This window comes from Phyllostomus hastatus, unplaced genomic scaffold (genome assembly GCF_019186645.2).
Source record: "Phyllostomus hastatus isolate PE091 unplaced genomic scaffold, TTU_PhHast_1.1 phas_contig_495, whole genome shotgun sequence".
Lineage (NCBI taxonomy): Eukaryota > Metazoa > Chordata > Mammalia > Chiroptera > Phyllostomidae > Phyllostomus > Phyllostomus hastatus.
Window position 1 is genome coordinate 9,850,510 of NW_025333895.1, and position 17,109 is coordinate 9,867,618.

Here is a 17,109-nt window from a genome sequence, read left to right on the forward strand (position 1 = left end):
CGTTTCTCACGCGATGCCCCCACTCGCAGAAATAACGGGCACGAGAGAAGACCGCGCGAGCACGGCCGGAGGACACCGGACAGCAGACGACTGAAGAGGGCCGGAGGCACCAGGTGGCTGTGCACCACGAGTCCATGGACCCCGGGGCGGAAGCCCCCCCTCCGGCGCCCCCTGCGGAGGGGCGGAAACGCGTGGAGGGGGCGCGGCCGGAAGCCGTGCCGGGTGTGCAGCGGCCGTGAGCAGGCCCCGGGGGAAGCCCCGCGCCGGGCTGCACGGGGCCAGCCCAGAACGGGCCACGCTGAGGGACAGAAGCCCGCTCAGAAGGGCAGGCTGCGGATCTGCACCGAGCGGAAGTCCCTGCAGCGGCCCGGAGCTCTGGCACAGCGAGGGCAGAGGGGCCGGGCCGGACCGCGACGCCCAGGGCACTGAGCACACGGCAACTGCGACCGTGACCAGCGCCGCGGGAGGACAGCTGGGCGCCACAATAACGGAAACCGGAGCACCGGCCCCGCCGCCACGCACTCCGACACTCCGCCGAAGGGGTGAGAATAGGGACAGCCCGCTGAGCCCGGGGAAGGTCACTCAGAGGTTACAAGTAAGACAACGCAGCGGAAGCTTCCGGACCCCGCCAGGAACCATCCGCCCGAGGGCGGCACCGCGGGGCCACGAGCGCTGAGCCCGAGGGCGCATGCGCACACTCACGCCAGGGGGCCACGCATGCCCAGAGCATGGGAAGCGGCGGCACTCACCGGGCTCCGCCGCCTCCGAGCACCAGCGCGATGGCGTTTCCCGTCAGCACCCGCGCCAGGCGGGAGAAGTCCGAGTGCCGATCTGGGGGCTTCTGGAAGAGCCGCTCGTACAGCTCCACCTGAGGGATGCCAGCGGCAGGGGCTGGGCTGCTCGCCGGACCCCTCTGCTGTCCGACACCCACCGGCCAGCCCCCTCGGCAGCCCCAGGGGCACAGGAAGCCCCAACCCCGGCCGAAACCCTGGCCCAAGGGTGGAGAGCGCTGCAGGCACAGACTCCAGGCGCGGATCTGGGGGCAGGTGGGCTGTGCTTCCCCGCCCCCAGGGACGGGGCCTCGGGGTTTGCACTCGCTTCTACAGGGAGCAGCAGCTCCGCTGGCTGCAGCAGCACGGGGAGACGGGCGCCTCACCAGCTTGGGCAGGCTCCTCCGGGAGAACACGCGGCGCGGGCAGCGCAGGTGCAGGTGGCCTGAGCACCAACTGCGCATGTTAAGCCACTCGACGGTGCGCGCGGGCGCGGGTCCGTCCTCCCGGTGCAGCAGGACCAGCTGCTTCTGGGCACGCACAGCCGCGCTCTCCAGCATCCGCTCCAGCTGCGGGGAGCAGAGTTGCAGTCAGGGGAGCCTAAAGGCCGGGATGGGGCTGGATGCCGCTGTGGCGACCAGGTGGCACCCCGGCTCTGTACACCAGCTGGGCTGTGGAGCCCTCTGCCACTCCCCCCCCCCCCCCGCCCACCAGGCTGTGTCTCCCCACCGCTGACCCCGCCACGTGGTGCACGGGCCGCCTCCTGGAACACGGCCCCTTGCACATACGCAGAAACCTCAGATGATGAATTTCGCAAACACTCCCTTGCAAGGGAGGCTCATTCCTCGGGGAGCAGGGACCTGCGTCCCCGAGGAGGGACTTCTGGCTACACCAGGATGGGGGCAGAAGCTCCAGACGAGAGCACTGACGGAAAGCGGAAGGAGATGGAAGATGGCAGCCAAAGAGCGTCCGCCTCATCCCCACGAAGCAGGAAAGAGACAGGAGTGCCACTGCCCAGAGGGGCGGTCGCGGCCTCAGGCCTCCTGCAAAGCCCAGCGGACCTGGAGGTGCACACCCTCCAGGCCAGGTGGGCCCATGCAGGAAATGACCTTCCAGTCCACAGACCAGGGCAGACAAGTGGTGGGAACTCACAAACAGGGAGATTTCAAAATGATAAAAAAAAAAAAATAGGGCACTGTTTCTATAAAAGTTCGCCCTGTAAGGCAGAGCTGCCCACTCACAGCACAAGTGTGAAACCCGGACAGAGGCTCCAACTTCACAGGAGGCCGTGGGGTGTGGGGGGGGCGTGAGCTGCTCTGCTCTGTGCTAAAACGGCTACCGAATGTAATAGCTGGGTGTTAACTCTTGTTACCCGTCCTTTCCGAGTTCCCGAAATACTTCATTCAAAGGGAAGAGCAACAGAAGGATGCTCCCTGGCGTGCGTGTGCGCATGAGGATGGAGCGGCCGCCGCCGCAAGGACCTGCCCTGCCTACAGCCCCACTTTCCGCCCCCAACCAACGCCTGGCCCCACCACTGAAGCCCCACTCCCGCGGCTCTGTCCCACCCACCTCGCCCACGGTGGGCTCCTGCTCCCCCAGGCCCACGATGAGGATGCAGTCCGCCTGCCGGATGCAGCGCTGGGTCCAGGGCGTGAGCGTGCCGTCTGCCTGGTACAGCACGATCCTGTGGATGTCCTCCTGCTGCCCCAGCCAGCTGGACAGCCTGTACTCGTGGATACTGGAAGACACAGACGGGGGGTCCTCGACAAGGTGGCGCGAGGACAAGCTGGGGTACAGACAAAAGGGCCGCAGACATGAAGGGCAGACACGGGGCCCCGTGGGTATGGGGGCACAGGCACGGGGGTGCAGGGCCCGGTGGGGTGCAGGGCCCGGTGGGGGTGCAGGGCCCGGTGGGGTGCAGACACAAGGCACGTTTCCAGGCTGTGCCGGGGCTGGCCGGGAGCCGGGCGGTCTGTGACGAGCAGGCGGGGCTACCTGTCCAGAGCCGCAGAGCCGAGGCGCTGCTTTATGTTGTCGCTGGTCAGCAGCAGGACTGGGCCTGGAAACAGAGCCTCGGGTCACGGGAAACTTCCCTGGCGGCCCGCCTCCAAGGCAGCGAGGCCGTCCACAGGAGCAGCCACTCCCCCAGCACGTTTGCCCCTCCTGGAAGCTGCGGCTGGCCTTGACCTGTCAACAACGGAGTGCCTGTGGCCTGAGGGGCGCCTCTGGGCAGGTGGGTCTGCATGGTGAGAAGTGGGTGCAGAGCCCCCGGGGGCGGGGAGGACTGCACCCGCTCAGGGGCTCACCAGCCAGGGGCACGGGCTTCTCTGAACTTCAGTCTCTCCCTCTGCACACAAAGGGCTGGAAACTCCGCAGCACTGAGACTACATGCCGGGGGCAGGGGACTCATGAGCTCGTAAAGTGCAAGACAATACCATTTCCCAGACGCAGGTCAGCAAGGCAAGGCTGGCTGCACCCGGTGCGGTGCCGGTCACCGGGGCTGAGACGCACAACCCCCGTGTGTGCCTCTGACGGCAGCAGGCGTCTGCCCTCTGCGGCGTCTCGGCGCCCGCGCCCACAGAGTTGCCAGGGCCTGCCCAACCAGCAAGGCCAGGGTCCGAGTCCACAGAGCGGCCGCCGGGGCTCGGGACAGAAGCTGAGACAGCACAGTCTCGGAAGGGCTGAAGAGGGCCCCAGGTCTGACGGCACAGCAGGGGTGCCGGGCTGCCTTCTCGCCCTGCACTTACACCAGAGCTTCTCCGAGGGCATCTGATCAAAAGCTGAGGTGAGGGATTGCCCAAATAAAGGTGTGTCTACAATGGCGGCCTGCGGAGGTGGGCTGTGTGCTCTGACCTGTGTGCACACAGCGCCCTGGCTCACGGGGCAGAAGGCTGTGGGTGCGGGGGCTGAGAGGAGCTGCCAGCCTCCTCCCTCTGGGGTGGGCCCTGCAGGGACACATCTTGCCCACCCCTTGGACCTCCAGGATGTGACTGGACAGGCAGGCGTGTCTGGCTGCAGGAGCACTGAGGAGCCCAGCCCTGGGACCCTCAGGGGGCCCCGGGCAGAGCCCTACCTGCCCCTTGCTGTCCGTCTCCTGGACATGGGGGCACTCTCCGAGGCCCCCAGGGGAGTGGGGAGCCCCCAGTGGTGGTGTTCCGGCTCCCATGGCACCATCTGCAGCTCCTGCCCGTCAGGAACATGGCGACCATCCCACCCACAGGAGGGTCCCGCCCGCAGCCCAGGTGGCGCAGGCCCCAGGCCCGGAGGAGACACAGACACAGTGGCCACCAGCTGGGCGGCCCGACGGCTTCTTCCCCGAGCCCGGTCAGCTGCAGGAGAGGGAGTGACACCTGCTGAGGGCCAGAGGAAAGCGGCCATCAGTCGGATCCCCGCTCAGCAGAAGCAGCCTGGAGAAGGAAGGGCTGCCCACACACACGGTCACCTGACTTGGCAGAGGTGGCCCAGCCAGGCCGGGGTCAGAGTTCAGTCTTTCTAAATGAGGTTCTGGGTCAGCTGGAGAAACCCAGAGACAAAGTGAATCTTGGCTACCTCCTGTCATGACCAATTACAAAAATCAGTAACAAGATAGGGAAAAAATGGATAAACTGGCCTACAACAGAACCAGGAACTTGTTTGCCAAAAGACATCACTGAAAGAGAAAAAAAAAAAGCCACAGAGAGAGGATAGTACCTGCAACATTTTCATCCAAAAAAGGAATTGTAACCAGATCACAGACAGAACTCGGCCCATCAGCAGGACAAGGCGGCACCCCAAGGAAAGGGGGTGATGTCACAGGCACTGATGCAGGAGGGCACCCCAACGGCCAGTCACCAAACAAACCTCCCAGTCCCGGAGAACTGCACATCCCAGCGTACGGAGGCCCCCTGTGCACTCGCTGAGGCGCACGGGAAGAAGGCCGCCACGGCACGGACGCACGCTCTCCCCCAGCGTGCACGGAACTCGTGGCAGGCCGGGCCACAAAACAAGGCTCGATGAACTGAAATCACACAGTGTCTCTTTCTTGGTCACAATGGTGTGAAACTGGAAACCAAGAACGGGAGGAGAGTGGAAGATGCACAAGTACGTGGAAGTTAAACAAGACACGCTCACTCAACCAGTGGGTCAAAGCTGCAGGGGAAGCAGAAAAGACTTGAGCCACAAGCACATGAACACGCAGCGTTCCAGAACGTCCTGGACGCAGTGAAAGGAGGGCTGAGGGGGAGTCGCAGCTACCAGTGTGGACAGTAAGAAAGAAGAAAGTCCTCAAGCCAGCAACCTAGCTTCATACCGTGAGGAACCAGAAAAAGAACATCAAACTAAACTCAGAACTGCCCTAGCTGGTGTGGCTCTGTTGGCTGCAGCGTCGTCTAGAACTGAAGGGTTGTAGGTTCAAATCCCGGTCAGGGCATATACCTAGGCTGTGAGCAGATCCCCCGTCCAGGTGCCCGTGGGGGCAACCAATTGATGCTTCTCTCATGTCAGTGTTTTTCTCTTCCCTCTCCTCTAAAAATCAATGAGAAAATGTCCTCAGGTGAGGATAAAAAAATAAATAATAAAATAAACCCAGAGCTAACAGAAAAAAAGAAAAAATAAAGATTGGAGCTAAAATAGAGAAAATAAATGAAACCCAAAGTTGGTTCTTTGAAAGAAGGAACAGAAATGACAAGTGTTTAGCAAGATGAATAAAGAAAAAAGATTCAAGTCACTAAAACAAACGATAGACCGACTTCACAGAAATAAGAAGGAGCATAAGAGGGTGCTACGAACAGCTGTGCGCCAACAGACTGGATCCTCTGGATGGAATGGACACGTGTCTAGAAACACGGGACCCACCAAGAATGGACCCTAGAAAACCTGCACACACCCATCACGGGCACCGAGATCGAGCCAGTGATGACGAGAACGAAACCAAGAAAGCACAGCCCTGGACGCGACAGCTGCGCCGGTGAATTCCACCAAATGTCTCAAGAACAAGGGACACCGGTCCTCCTCAGATTCTGCTGAAATGCAGAGGGGAAGGGACCCCCTCATCCCCGCCCCACCACCCGTGTACGTCCTCAGCACGAAGGACTCGCTCTCTCGGCTCTTTTGCTGCATGGGGGGGGAGGGGCGCGCTCCTGGCCCCCCTCCTCTGGCCACCTGGCCTTCGCGCCCCCACAGAACTGAGCACCGACGAACGCTGCCCGCACGCCCGCAGGCCTGCTGGTCTGCGCCCCTCCCCCGTGCCGGCGAGAAGAACCCAGTTCCTGGGGGTTTCCCTGTAACACACAGACGTGGGCGCACACGCACACGCGCACGGACATGGATGCACTGCGAGCACACGTGCGCACCTGCACGTGTGGGCACAGCCACACGAAAACCAGTGGCGTCCGAGGACACGTACAAAGCAGACAAGTGTCTGCCTCTCGGGCCCGATGCCACGGTTACGAAACCGGGGGAAAGGCACACGGGTCTCTCTGCTATTTTTGCAACTTCCTGTGCGCCTACAATTACTTCAAAGTGAAACCTTTTCACTTCAGAATAAAACCTTCCCCTTTGTAGGGAACGAGCGCGTCTGAAGAGCGCCGGTGGCCGCGCAGACGGCAGGGGCCCGCGGGCGCGCTCAGCGGTCAGCAGAGAGCTCCGGGTCTGGAGAACTTGTTACAACACAGAAAACAGGGCTGAGGGCCAGCAGTGCTCTCTGTGCTGCAAGGTTTCACTGGAGAGTAACTTGGGAACACTGCACAGGTACAGCAGCGTCTTTCCGTCTCACAAGTCGCCGCCATCTGGCGTCTGCTCGGTCTTCCTGGCACTGAGTGTCTGCGTCAGGTGGACACGGGCGTCGTCTTGGGTGCTGCATTGTTTCACCACAGGGAGCATTCGCGCGCCCGCGGCCGGGCCGTTTTTTAGAGACGACCCCTGAAACCTGGCGGAGCCCTGTCACAGCAGACTGACCCCGTCTCTCACTGGGGTTGTGCACAACCGTGCAAAGACGTGCGACTTGCCGACAGTCAGGAATAAACTGTGTGCCTGGGGGAATTCCTGCAGGTTCTCAGGGATCTCACTTTCTCGCTTCTGAACCCCAAAGTCTGACAGCTTTCAGGAATTTGGAAACACAACCCAAGCTTCCCAGACCCAGCCTGGGGCGCAGGCGCGTGGCCACCAGCACCAGGTCCGTACAGGGCCCGGTGGGCAGCGGAGCCGCGGGCACCCGCCCGGCAGGCGTCACAGCTCCTGTGGCGGCGGTGGGCTCGAGCGCAGCCCCCCGGCCCCCAGACTCAGCTGCGAGGGCACCGCCACCACTCGCAGGTGCAGAAGAAGAACCTGGAAAGACCGTGAGGCAGGAGCAGGGGTCGGGCCAGGCCGTGGGCCGCAGGGGGCGGGGCTCACCGATGGCGCTGAGGGCGTGCCGGAGCTCCAGGGCGAAGGCGGTGAGGGGCACGTCCTCGGACGCGGGCAGGACGGCCACCGTGGACAGGTTGCTGGCAGGGTTCCCCGAGTCCCACTTGCTGCCCACAGAGTGCAGCCCGAACTGGTGACCTGGAAGCACAGGGTCATGGGTCAGCGGGAGGGGTCGGGCACCCGTGACCAACCCTGGGGCCTCTAGATGTTTCCGAGGACACCCGGGCACAGGCAGCCTGGGGGGGCAGGAGACTAGAGCCGGGCACCGGAGCCCCTCCCGCTGACACGCAGGCCCCGCCCGCGACACACCCCTCGCCCACGGCACTCGGCCGGCCCGAGGGAGGAGAGCCGAGAATAGAAAACTCAGGGACTCCACGCGGAGGCAGTGAGGCCGGTGCCGTGAACCCGCCCGCCGGGAGCGTGGCCTCTGTCCCAGAAACGGTGAACAGTGGGATCCACAGGCACGTTTGCGTCGGGGCTGGTTGGGGGGCGGCGGACCCAGCCTCCGAGGGGCCAGTCAGTGGGGCACAGCCCCGGCCCTGAGACGCCACATCCGCACCCGTCAGCCTCCGTCGGAAGGACCCAGGTGGACGTTTATTTCCAACAACAAAGCCACTTCCCAGGCGTCAGTGTCTCCTGTTTCCACGGAGGGGCAGTCGCACCCCTCCTGCCTGCCACCCGCCCCGCGAACCCTGGCCTCCTGCGGCCAGGCCACACCAAGGGCTCTCTCCCCGGCTTCCTCGCCGCTCACCCCCCAGCCCAGCCGTCCTATTCCTGCACAGACCCCCTGGCCCCCGAGGGCACGGCCAGGCACGTGCACCGGACACGCAGAGAGGCCCAGCTGCCCGAGGGTGTGTCCACTGTGGCTCTGCCGTGTCCCACCGCTCCGGTGGTCCCGACAGCGGAGTGTGGGCCAGCGTGGGGGACGCAGGACCGGGTGGGGGTGGTGCCGAGAGCTAACGAGGCAGGGCTGGAAGTGAGGCGGCGAGCGGGTCTCCGGCTATGCTCGGGCAGCAGGGCCCCTCTCACCGGCTTTCCTGCGTCCTCCTCGGGGACGGCCTCCCTCCGTCTCTCCAGTGACCTCGGCTGTCGCCCGAGCGAGGAAACCGAGGGTTGACCGCGAGCCCCGTGGCAGGTGAGGCTCCGGTTCTGGCCCCGGGGGAGGGGCACAGGGAGGCAGCCCTCAGAAGGGCACAGACAGCTGGGGGCCTTGGCTCTGGGGATGGTCCACGGACGCCACAGAATCAGCGGTGACCCTGCTGCTGCCCAGCTCCAGGCAGGCGGGTCCTTCCCTCCCCCTCCCCATCGGGGGCCGCCTCCAGGGCGACTGTCTGGGGCCCCCAGCACTCAGCAGACATGCACGGCGGGCTGGACTCCCCCCTCCAGCCCTGTGCCAGCAAGCAGAGGCAGCACCCCCACTCAGAGGGGTGACCACAGAGAGAGGGCAGAGAAAGGAAGTCTCCGGATCCGACTGAGAAGTTCCTGGCTGGCTCCCAGGGAGCCCACGCACCACACGGGGCGGAATCACAGGGTGGGGACGCCAGCCGGCCGGTGCGCGGGCGCTGGGCTGCGCGGGAGCAGCCAGGCAGGGCCGGGCTGCACGGGCCCCGGGAGTCAGCCCACACTCAAACCCAGCCTGGGAGCGCGGCCGGGACGTGCCCGGCGAGGGCGGGCACACTGGGGGTCCACCGAAGCAGGTTCCGGTGGGGAGTGTGGTCTCTCCACCTAACACTCGAAGTGCAGGGTGCACCCCCCCCGCCGTCACCAGTGTCTCGGAGCCAGGAGAACCTCGCCCCGAGTGCGAACAGACGCCCACAGGCGAGGGGCAGCACGTCGCGGGAACTGCCTGTCACGACAAGAAGGCCGTGGTGGTAACCAGATGGAAACGGCGATCGCACGCGGTCTTGAAGCAGGTGCAGAAGTGTTACACCTGAGATTAAAAATGCTTTAAACTCTGTGGACAGGCCGGAGAGCAGGAGCCAGACGAGGGAAGAGCCGAGGACCTCGGAGACGGACCAGAAGAAACCCCTCCCCTGAGCGCGGACGGGGGAGCAGAGGGGGGCGGGGACAGCAGGGGTCCCACACGGCGGGGGGGGGGGGGGGGGACAGCAGGGAGTCCAGGGCCGAGGAACGCTCAGAGAGAAAAGGCCGCAACTTCGAGAACTTGGGGAACGACACGAACCTACAATTCCAGAAGCAAACGTGGGAAGAAGCAAAACCCAGACGGGACGAACCCAAAGCAGTTAACGCCGGGACGCACAGAGCCCCGTTCCCAAACCCTGCGGCAAAGACGCAGTCTGGGCCGCGGGCTGAGGGCGGCTCCGGCGCCCGGAAGGTGGGGCGCCGCGTGGGCCGGGGAGGGCCTCCGGGTGACGGGGTGAAGAGCCCGGGTGGGGGCCGCAGACCTGCTCCCGAGCCCCGCTGTGGACGCGGCTTCTTCAGAGAGAAGGGGAGGGGCCGGGGGCAGCCTGGGGGGGGACACGGAGAGGGGCCGGGAAGGCGGGCTCTGGACACTTGTCCCAAGCGTCCAGCACGCCTGACAGCTCAGAGCACAAGTGACGACACTGCACAAGGGCCCTCCCCCAGCGCAGGCGGAGGTGACACTTCACTGGGAGAGGCCGGGTCCCTGAGGAGAAGGCGGGAGCCGGGAGGGGAGTGCTGGGAGCAGGGGAGGACGGAGAACCGCAGCGCAGCGACAGGCACCCCGACCGAGGAGGACGGCGTCAGACGCCCACGGGCTGAGCACGAGACACAGCCCGACTCCGTGCTCCCCCCGCAGCCGGCCGGTCGGTTACAGGGAAAACGAGGGGCCGCTGGTCAAGAGGGCAGTGCAGGTACACACAGCTGGCCTCCTCCCACGGCCACGTCAGAATGACGACTGAAATACAGAGCAACCAGCACTCAGAGCTGTCAGAGATGGAGACGAGTGGAGTCTGACAGCCACGGAGTTAGGGAAACCACGTCCACCCAGACGGGTGGGAGGGGCGCAGACGGGGAACGGGCTGGTCCCTCACCCACGTGTGGTGGATAAACATTCGGGAGGGGCGTCTCAGCAGCGAGGAGTCCCAGCCCCACACCAGGCCCCCCAACCCTGGGTTCCAGGGCCAGGAAGAGAAGTCCCCACAACTTCTGGCTGCAAAAACCGGCAGGGATTGAGTCGGTGGAAGAAACTTCTGGAGCCCCAAGCAGTTCCTCTTCAAGAACCCACACATGGACTCACCTACTCAGACTCACTCCCTGAGCTCCAGCACCAGGGTAGCAGTTTGAGGGGCACCAGTGGCGTGTGGGGGTGGGGGCTGAGGTGTCTGGCATTGGGGTGAGCACAGACCATTGTCCCTTTACTGAGCCACTAAGCCAGCAAGCTGGTGCCACATCCGAGACTCCATCAACCTGGCTAACACTGATTGACCCACCTTGGAGATCCCCAGAGACTGGCCCCACCCAACTCACAGGCCCACCCAAGCTGCTTTTCCATATGAATGGCTGGTCTTGGCTCCTACTGCACAACTTCCTAAATCCTCTCAAACGAGCACAGCTGGCCTCACTGAGCCCCAGGCCCAGCACAAGCAGCAGCCAGCCTAGATTCACAGCTTGGATTCCCCTGGGAATCTCCAAGCCCAGGACAAGGAGCAGCCTTCTCAGATTGCTCTGCAGCTCAGGCAGGGGGCCCCAGGCAAAACACAGGTGGGGGCTGACCTTGGCCTGTGCCCCCCGGGAAACCCCAGGGCCAGCGCACCCAGTGGACAGCTACAGACCACATCGGAGCACCACCACCTGCCCCTGCACAGCTGATCCTCCCCGGAGGGCAGAGGTTGTGGTCAGTGGTCACAGCCAGTCCTTGCAGCTGACTGGCCTGGGTCAATCCCTCCCACGGACCTGCGAACAGCAACCAAGGCTCCACTGCAAGTAGAGGGTGTGCTTAGGCCACATGGAGGGTGCACCTCAACTACCCAATTTGGGTGACAGGGAGGCTGTGCCAGTGGACCCCACAGGACACCCACTGCATCAGAGCACTCTACCAAGACAGGGAGTCACAGCAGCTCTACCTAATACACAGAGACAAACACAGGGAGGCTGCCAAAACAAGGAGACAAAGAAACATGGCCCAAATGAAAGAACAGATCAAATCTCCAGAAAGAGAATCAAACAAAATGGAGATAAGCAACCTATCAGATGCAGAGTTCAAAACACTGGTGATCAGGATGCTCCAGGAGCTCAGTGAGGACCTCAGCAGCATAAAAAAGACCCGGTCAGAAATGAGGGATGCACTAACTGAAATACAGAACAGTTTACAGGGAAACAGCAGTGGAGTGGATGAAACTGAGACTCAAATCAAGGATTTGGAACAAAAGGAACAAAAAACAACCCATCGGAACAAGAAGAAGAAAAAAGAACCCAGAAAAATGAGGAGAGTGTCAGCAGCCTCCAGGACAAGTTCAATGATTCCAGCATTCACTTCATAGGGGCACCAGAAGGAGATGAGAGAAAGAGCAAGAAATTGGAAATCTATCTGAAAAAATAATGAAAGAAAACACCCCTCATTCGGTGAAGGAAACAGACATGCAAGCCCAGGAAGCACAGAGAGTCCCAAACAAGGTGGATGCAAAGAGGCCCCTCCACGACACACCACAGTTAAAGCGCCAGAGAGTAAAGACAAAGAGAGAACCCTAAAAAGCAGCGAGAGAAAGCAGTTAGTTACAGGAAGGTTGCTAGGCAGTCGGGAGGTTGGGGTAATGGGGGAAGAGGTGAGGGGATTAAGAAGTACAAATAGCCCTGGCTGGTGTAGGTCAGTGGTTTGAGTGCAGGCCTGGGAGCCAAAGGGTCGCCGGTTCGATTCCCAATCGGGACACAAGCCTGGGTTGCGGGCCAGGTCCCCAGTAGGGGGTGCATGAGAAGCAACCACACATTGATGTTTCTCTCCCTCTCTTTCTTCCTCCCTTCCCTTCTCTCTAAAAATAAATAAGTAAAATCTTAAAAAAAAAAGCAGAAGAAAAAGAAGAAGCAGAAGTAGGTACCAGCCCTGGGGATGTAAGTGCAGCACAGGAAACGGAGCAGCCAAAGAACTTACACGCATGACCCACGGACACAAGGCTGGGGGTGGCCTGAGGGAGTGGAGCTGCTGGGTGGAGGGGGGCAGAGGGGGAAAACTCAGGACACTTACAGTAACATAATCAATAAAACATAATTTAAGAGTAAAATAAAATAAAATGAACCCCCCTCCAGAGAAAAGTAAACTGAGGCAGACATGCTGCCTCAGCATGAGACCTCGCTGGCCACAGGGTCGGCTTCTGCCACCCCCACACGTCCGCATGGCCGCCCCTGTCCCCTCACCCTCCGAGGCCCGCAGTGGACGAGCCCGGACACAGCGCTGCCCTCCTGCAGCTCACGGGCCGGTGCCGGGGGGACAGCACGGCTCCCGGGGGAGACAGGCCGCGTCGGGCAGCCGGCGGGCGGGCAGGGACAAGTGCTGCCGGACACACGACGGCGACCAGGGAACCGAGGGGCTGGGAGCAGGGGCCCGGGACAGCCAGCGGACTCACCGGGCGCGGTCCCCTGCTGGAGGCTGCCCAGGATCTTCTCGCCCAGGAGGTGGATCAGCCGGGTCACCACCTGCGGCGGAAACCACTCGTTTCAGAGCAGGAAGCACAGTCCCCGGACCCACGTGCTCAGAGCCACCGTGGCTGCCGACAGCCCCCGCCAGCATCTCCGTCCTCCGGCCTGTTCGTCACCCGGGGACGGCGGCTCCCGGCAGGAGAGCCCCGCCCTGTGAGGGGCTGGGGCTGGGCCCACACCGGCCAGAGCCCGTCCGACTGACCGGAAGCTGAGCCACTCCGCTGTGGCTGGTGCGGCTCAGTGGACCGAGCGCCAGCCTGTGACCTGGTTCCACTCCCAGCCGGGCACGTGCCTGGGCTGCAGGCCAGGTCCCCAGTGGAGGCTCGTGAGAGGCGACCACACATTCGTGTGTCTCTCCCTCTCTTTCTCCCTCCCTTCCCCTTGCTCTAAAATAAATGAATAAAATCTCTAAAAGTGAAAGAGAACCCTGCCATTCAACTGGTGGTCTGCTCCGCACCACCTCACCCAGTGCCTCACGCTGACCCCCGACCAGAAGCCCCCGCCCAGGCGCGGCGGTCTCATGGTGAGGGCACCCCGCTCGCTCGGAGCCCTCACCTGTGGGTACCGGCGCTTGATGGACGTCAGGGCCCCCGCCGGCAGCTTGGCCAGCTCCGAGTCCCGCACGGCGTGCACCGTGGTTGCCCTGGGCTGGTGCGTGAGCGTCTCCACCTGCGGAGGACACGCTGGGAGCCGCGGCCGCACTGCACACCCGCTGCCCCGCGCCCCGAAGCAGAGGGTGGACCCCGGGGCAGCGCTTCCCGAAAGCGGGTGCAGGTGGGACTCTGGGGGCAGGGCCCCCACCCCTGCCGGCCTCCCTGGAGACCTGTGGCCCTTGGGTTCTGCCCATGCGGCAGCACACACAGCCCCCGCCTCCACCCTGCCTGGCCCCCACTGCTCAGGAGCCAGGCGAGGCCAGGCAGGACCCCGGGGCAGGGCCCAGCGGGGCGGCCCCCCAGCCTACCACGCCGATGAGGTCTCCGCGGCCATACTCCCCGGCCAGGCGTTTCTTGAGGTCGTCCTGCCGGACCACCGAGCGCAGCCGGCCGCTGAGGACGATGTACGTGCAGTCCGACTTGTCCCCCTGCCTGCGGGCACAGGGCTGCGGGTAGGCAGGGCGCCGGCGGGGGGCCCCGGGACACAGCCTGCAGCCCAGCAAGGGAAGTGGCCTTCTGACTGAGTACTCTTCCTTTGGGAAATACGGTCATCTCCCATTAAATAACACGCGTGCCAGCACATGACACGCTCGTGACGGCTTCCTAGGAAATGTTTACATGTGCAGCTGGGTCCTGGTTCTGGTGTTGAATGCTACGAATGCTGGCAGCCGCGACCCAGTCCGTGCGCAGCTGCCCTCGGCTGTGGCGCGGTGGGTGCGTGAGGTCACAGGAGGGCGGGGGGCACCGCAGGACCCTCACAGACGCCGCTGTGACACTGCCTCTGGGGCCACGTTCAAGGAGGGTGTGGGTTTGCCCGCGCGTGTCCGGGAGTGCGCACGCGAGCCTGGAGCCGGGCGGCGCGCCCCGGGAGGCCCCGGGAGGCCCCCGCGCCGCCCTGCGCCCACCTGTACACGGCGCGCCCGGCCTCCACCTCCATCCAGTCCAGCGCAAAGTCGATCTGCCGCACGAAGGACGACACGCGCTTCACGACCGTGTGGGCCACGCCCAGGACCACGTTCGGCTGCTGCCGCATGATCCTGTCGGACGGGCCCGGGGTCACGCCGGCCCGAGTCCTCGGCCGCCCCCTCCAGCCCCGCCCCCTCCCTCCAGGCCGCGGCACTGGAGGGCACGCGGCACCTGCCCCACCCCCCGCTTGTCGACCTGGGTCGCCCCCTGAGCAGGTGACGCGGGCAGGCCAGGGGCCGCCACACCGCACAGAGCCCAGTCACCGGGCCGGCCCATCCGCCCCGTGTGCCCCGAGACCAGCAGCTGCAGGAGAGCTGGCAAAGCCCCTGCCAGCGGTCACCCGCCCCCGGGGATCCCTGCCACCCTGGGCACGGGCAGCAGGAGGCCTGTCGGCAGAGGCCTCGGGCCTGAAGCCCCAGGTGGGGCGAGGACCCTCGGGAGGGAGGGGACGGGGGCTCGGGCTGTGAGCGCACAGGCGCCCTCGGGGACGGACGCACCCACATTCAAGGACACACCGGGAGGGGGCCGGGCTCCCCCGGGCTGCTCCCGCATCTGGGCCTGGCGGGGCTGCGGGGGTGGAGCGGGGGCTCCGTCCAGCCCGGGAGAAGGCGCTGAGTCCACTTCGGCTTCCAGGGCCCCAGGGACATGGTGGCCGCCCCGGAACCTGACATTCACGCCCGCCCCCCCCCCCGGCCTATCCTGCCCGGGCGCCTGTCTCCGCAAGGACACTCGGGGGGCAGGGCGGGACCTGTGACCCGCCACGTGGGCCCCACGGCGGCCCCCCCGCCCCCCGCGCGCCGGCGGACTCACTCGTAGAAGTGGGCCTTGGAGATGCACAGGAAGCTGCAGTCGCGGTTGGCCCTGATGGTGAAGATGAGCGGCTCGCCCGTGAGCACGGCCAGCTGGCCCACCAGCTCCCCCGGCCGCGTGACGAACAGGCAGCTGTCCTCCTCGCTGTCGATCTGGCGCTGGTACACGTGCAGCAGCCCCGAGACCACGAAGACGATGTTCACGTCCTGGCGGGGGGGGGGGCAGGTCAGCCGCACCCTCGCCTGCCCCCCCCCCGCCCCACGTGACTGTCCCGGTCCCAGGGGGCGAGCATCGCAGGTGCAGCCCACCCCCACCCCCACCCTGTCCCGCAGCTGCGGGCGGCCCCAGCTCCCCGAGAGGTCGAGAGGTCGGGACACGGCCTCTCTCCCCGCCTAGCGCCCACACAGACCCCACGTCCCCGAGAGGGGCCCCTGCTCTCTGCCCGGCCCGGACAGGCCTGCCCCTGACGGCAGCTGGCGGACCCCCGCCCCCGGCTGCCCTGCACACATCACAGGCGTCTGGGACCTAACATCGGCTCCGACGCCGACCCCGTGCACCTGCGTCTGTCCCGGGGCCTCTTTCCAAACCCGCTCCCCCTCCCCCACAGGACCACAGCCCTGCGGTCTGCACGGGAGGGGGCCGGGGCGGCAGGACCCCGGATGGGCTGCTCAGGGCAGAGGCACACCGCCCGGTGTGAACCACGGGGGACCGGCCGAGGGCTTCCAGCCGGGTGCCCCAGACCCTCTGGGTGCAGACCGTCGGCCAGCCGTGTGCTTCCTCTGAGGGGAGGGGCGGGGACAGGGCCACCGACGCCCGGGGGCGTCTCAGGGAGAGTCCGCAGGAGGCCCGAAGCCGCCCCCCGGCCTCTGCTGCCTGCGCAGGGCTGGTCTCCACGTCCCACTCGGCCCAGCCCACCCCTGCCGACGCCGGAGTCGCCTGGGCCCGGGCACCCCCTCGGCAGAGGGTGGGCGGGACCCAGGACACCGGGCGCCTGTGACCGTCCCCTCGGACCGCGCGTCCCCCTCACCTGGTCTCCCTGTCTGGACACCACCGTGCCCCCCGGGACGTGGCGGAAGGTCACTCGGCCGTCTAGCAGCGCAGGGTCCTGCAGACAGAGACGCAGCGTCAGCACGAGGAGCTCAGGGCGGCGGCACAGTCCCCGCGGGAGGCGGGGAGGGTGGGGGGGGGCACGGCCACCTGCCGACACCGACACCGAGGTGGTGGCCGGCCCAGGACAGAGGCCCCGGCGTGACCTCGGTCCCCTGGCGGGACAGGGCGGACGCGGGGGAGAAAGTGTCTCTTCTAGTGTCGGGGACGGAGCTGATGGAGGTGCCGGGTGCTGGCTGGGACGCACTCCCCCAGGTGCGCCAGGTGTCTGGGCAGCTAAGAGCCTGGCGGGGGGTGGCGGGGGGTGCGTCCCTGCAAACACCTGTGTGGGGAACACGGGGCAAACCCCCGGACAAGCAGGGCTCAGCCGGGACACGGCTCAGAGCGAGGCCCCTGCGGACAGCGGCTCTGCCCCCGGGCACGGCCACTGACCCCCAGCGAGAAGCAGCTCAGGGTTGGGGCCAACAGCCAGGGAAGCCGGGACCAGAGGCCAGCGGAGTGTGAACAGGACACCCGTGCGTGCAGGCACAGGAAGGCCCTGCACGTGGAGACCCCACGGGAGGCTGACACACAGTCACTCCGGCCTCGGGGGCGGAGAGGGCAGGGGGCAGGGTTCACTCCGTGTCTGCGGGGTCACGCCGGCAGCCGTCCTGCGGGCCTGGGGAGGCAGGCAGACACGGCTGGAGCCCCGAGCCGGGGAGCAGGAAGAAACCCGCACCCAGTCCAGGCGGAGCGGCACCCCGAGCTCCCACCCGGAGAGGAGAGGGTGTCTTCGCGGCAGTGGGGTGGGGGGCGGGGGGACCTCTGTC

At 65.2% G+C, this 17,109-nt stretch overlaps 1 protein-coding gene across 2 annotated transcripts in view; it reads right to left on the reverse strand.

Annotated features, from left to right (window-relative positions):
* PNPLA7 (patatin like phospholipase domain containing 7) overlaps positions 1–17,109 on the reverse strand; it is a 36,496-nt gene that overhangs the window by 5,470 nt on the left and 13,917 nt on the right. For both annotated transcript variants that reach the window (XM_045846139.1, XM_045846138.1), the window contains exons 15-25: positions 16,221–16,298; positions 15,194–15,399; positions 14,323–14,454; positions 13,726–13,849; positions 13,320–13,433; positions 12,692–12,761; positions 7,140–7,289; positions 2,766–2,829; positions 2,340–2,508; positions 1,157–1,339; positions 750–868 (exon numbers count right to left, since the gene is read on the reverse strand). In XM_045846139.1, the coding sequence (XP_045702095.1) occupies positions 750–868; positions 1,157–1,339; positions 2,340–2,508; positions 2,766–2,829; positions 7,140–7,289; positions 12,692–12,761; positions 13,320–13,433; positions 13,726–13,849; positions 14,323–14,454; positions 15,194–15,399; positions 16,221–16,298 (1,409 nt within the window). The remainder of the gene's footprint in view (positions 1–749; positions 869–1,156; positions 1,340–2,339; positions 2,509–2,765; positions 2,830–7,139; positions 7,290–12,691; positions 12,762–13,319; positions 13,434–13,725; positions 13,850–14,322; positions 14,455–15,193; positions 15,400–16,220; positions 16,299–17,109) is intronic.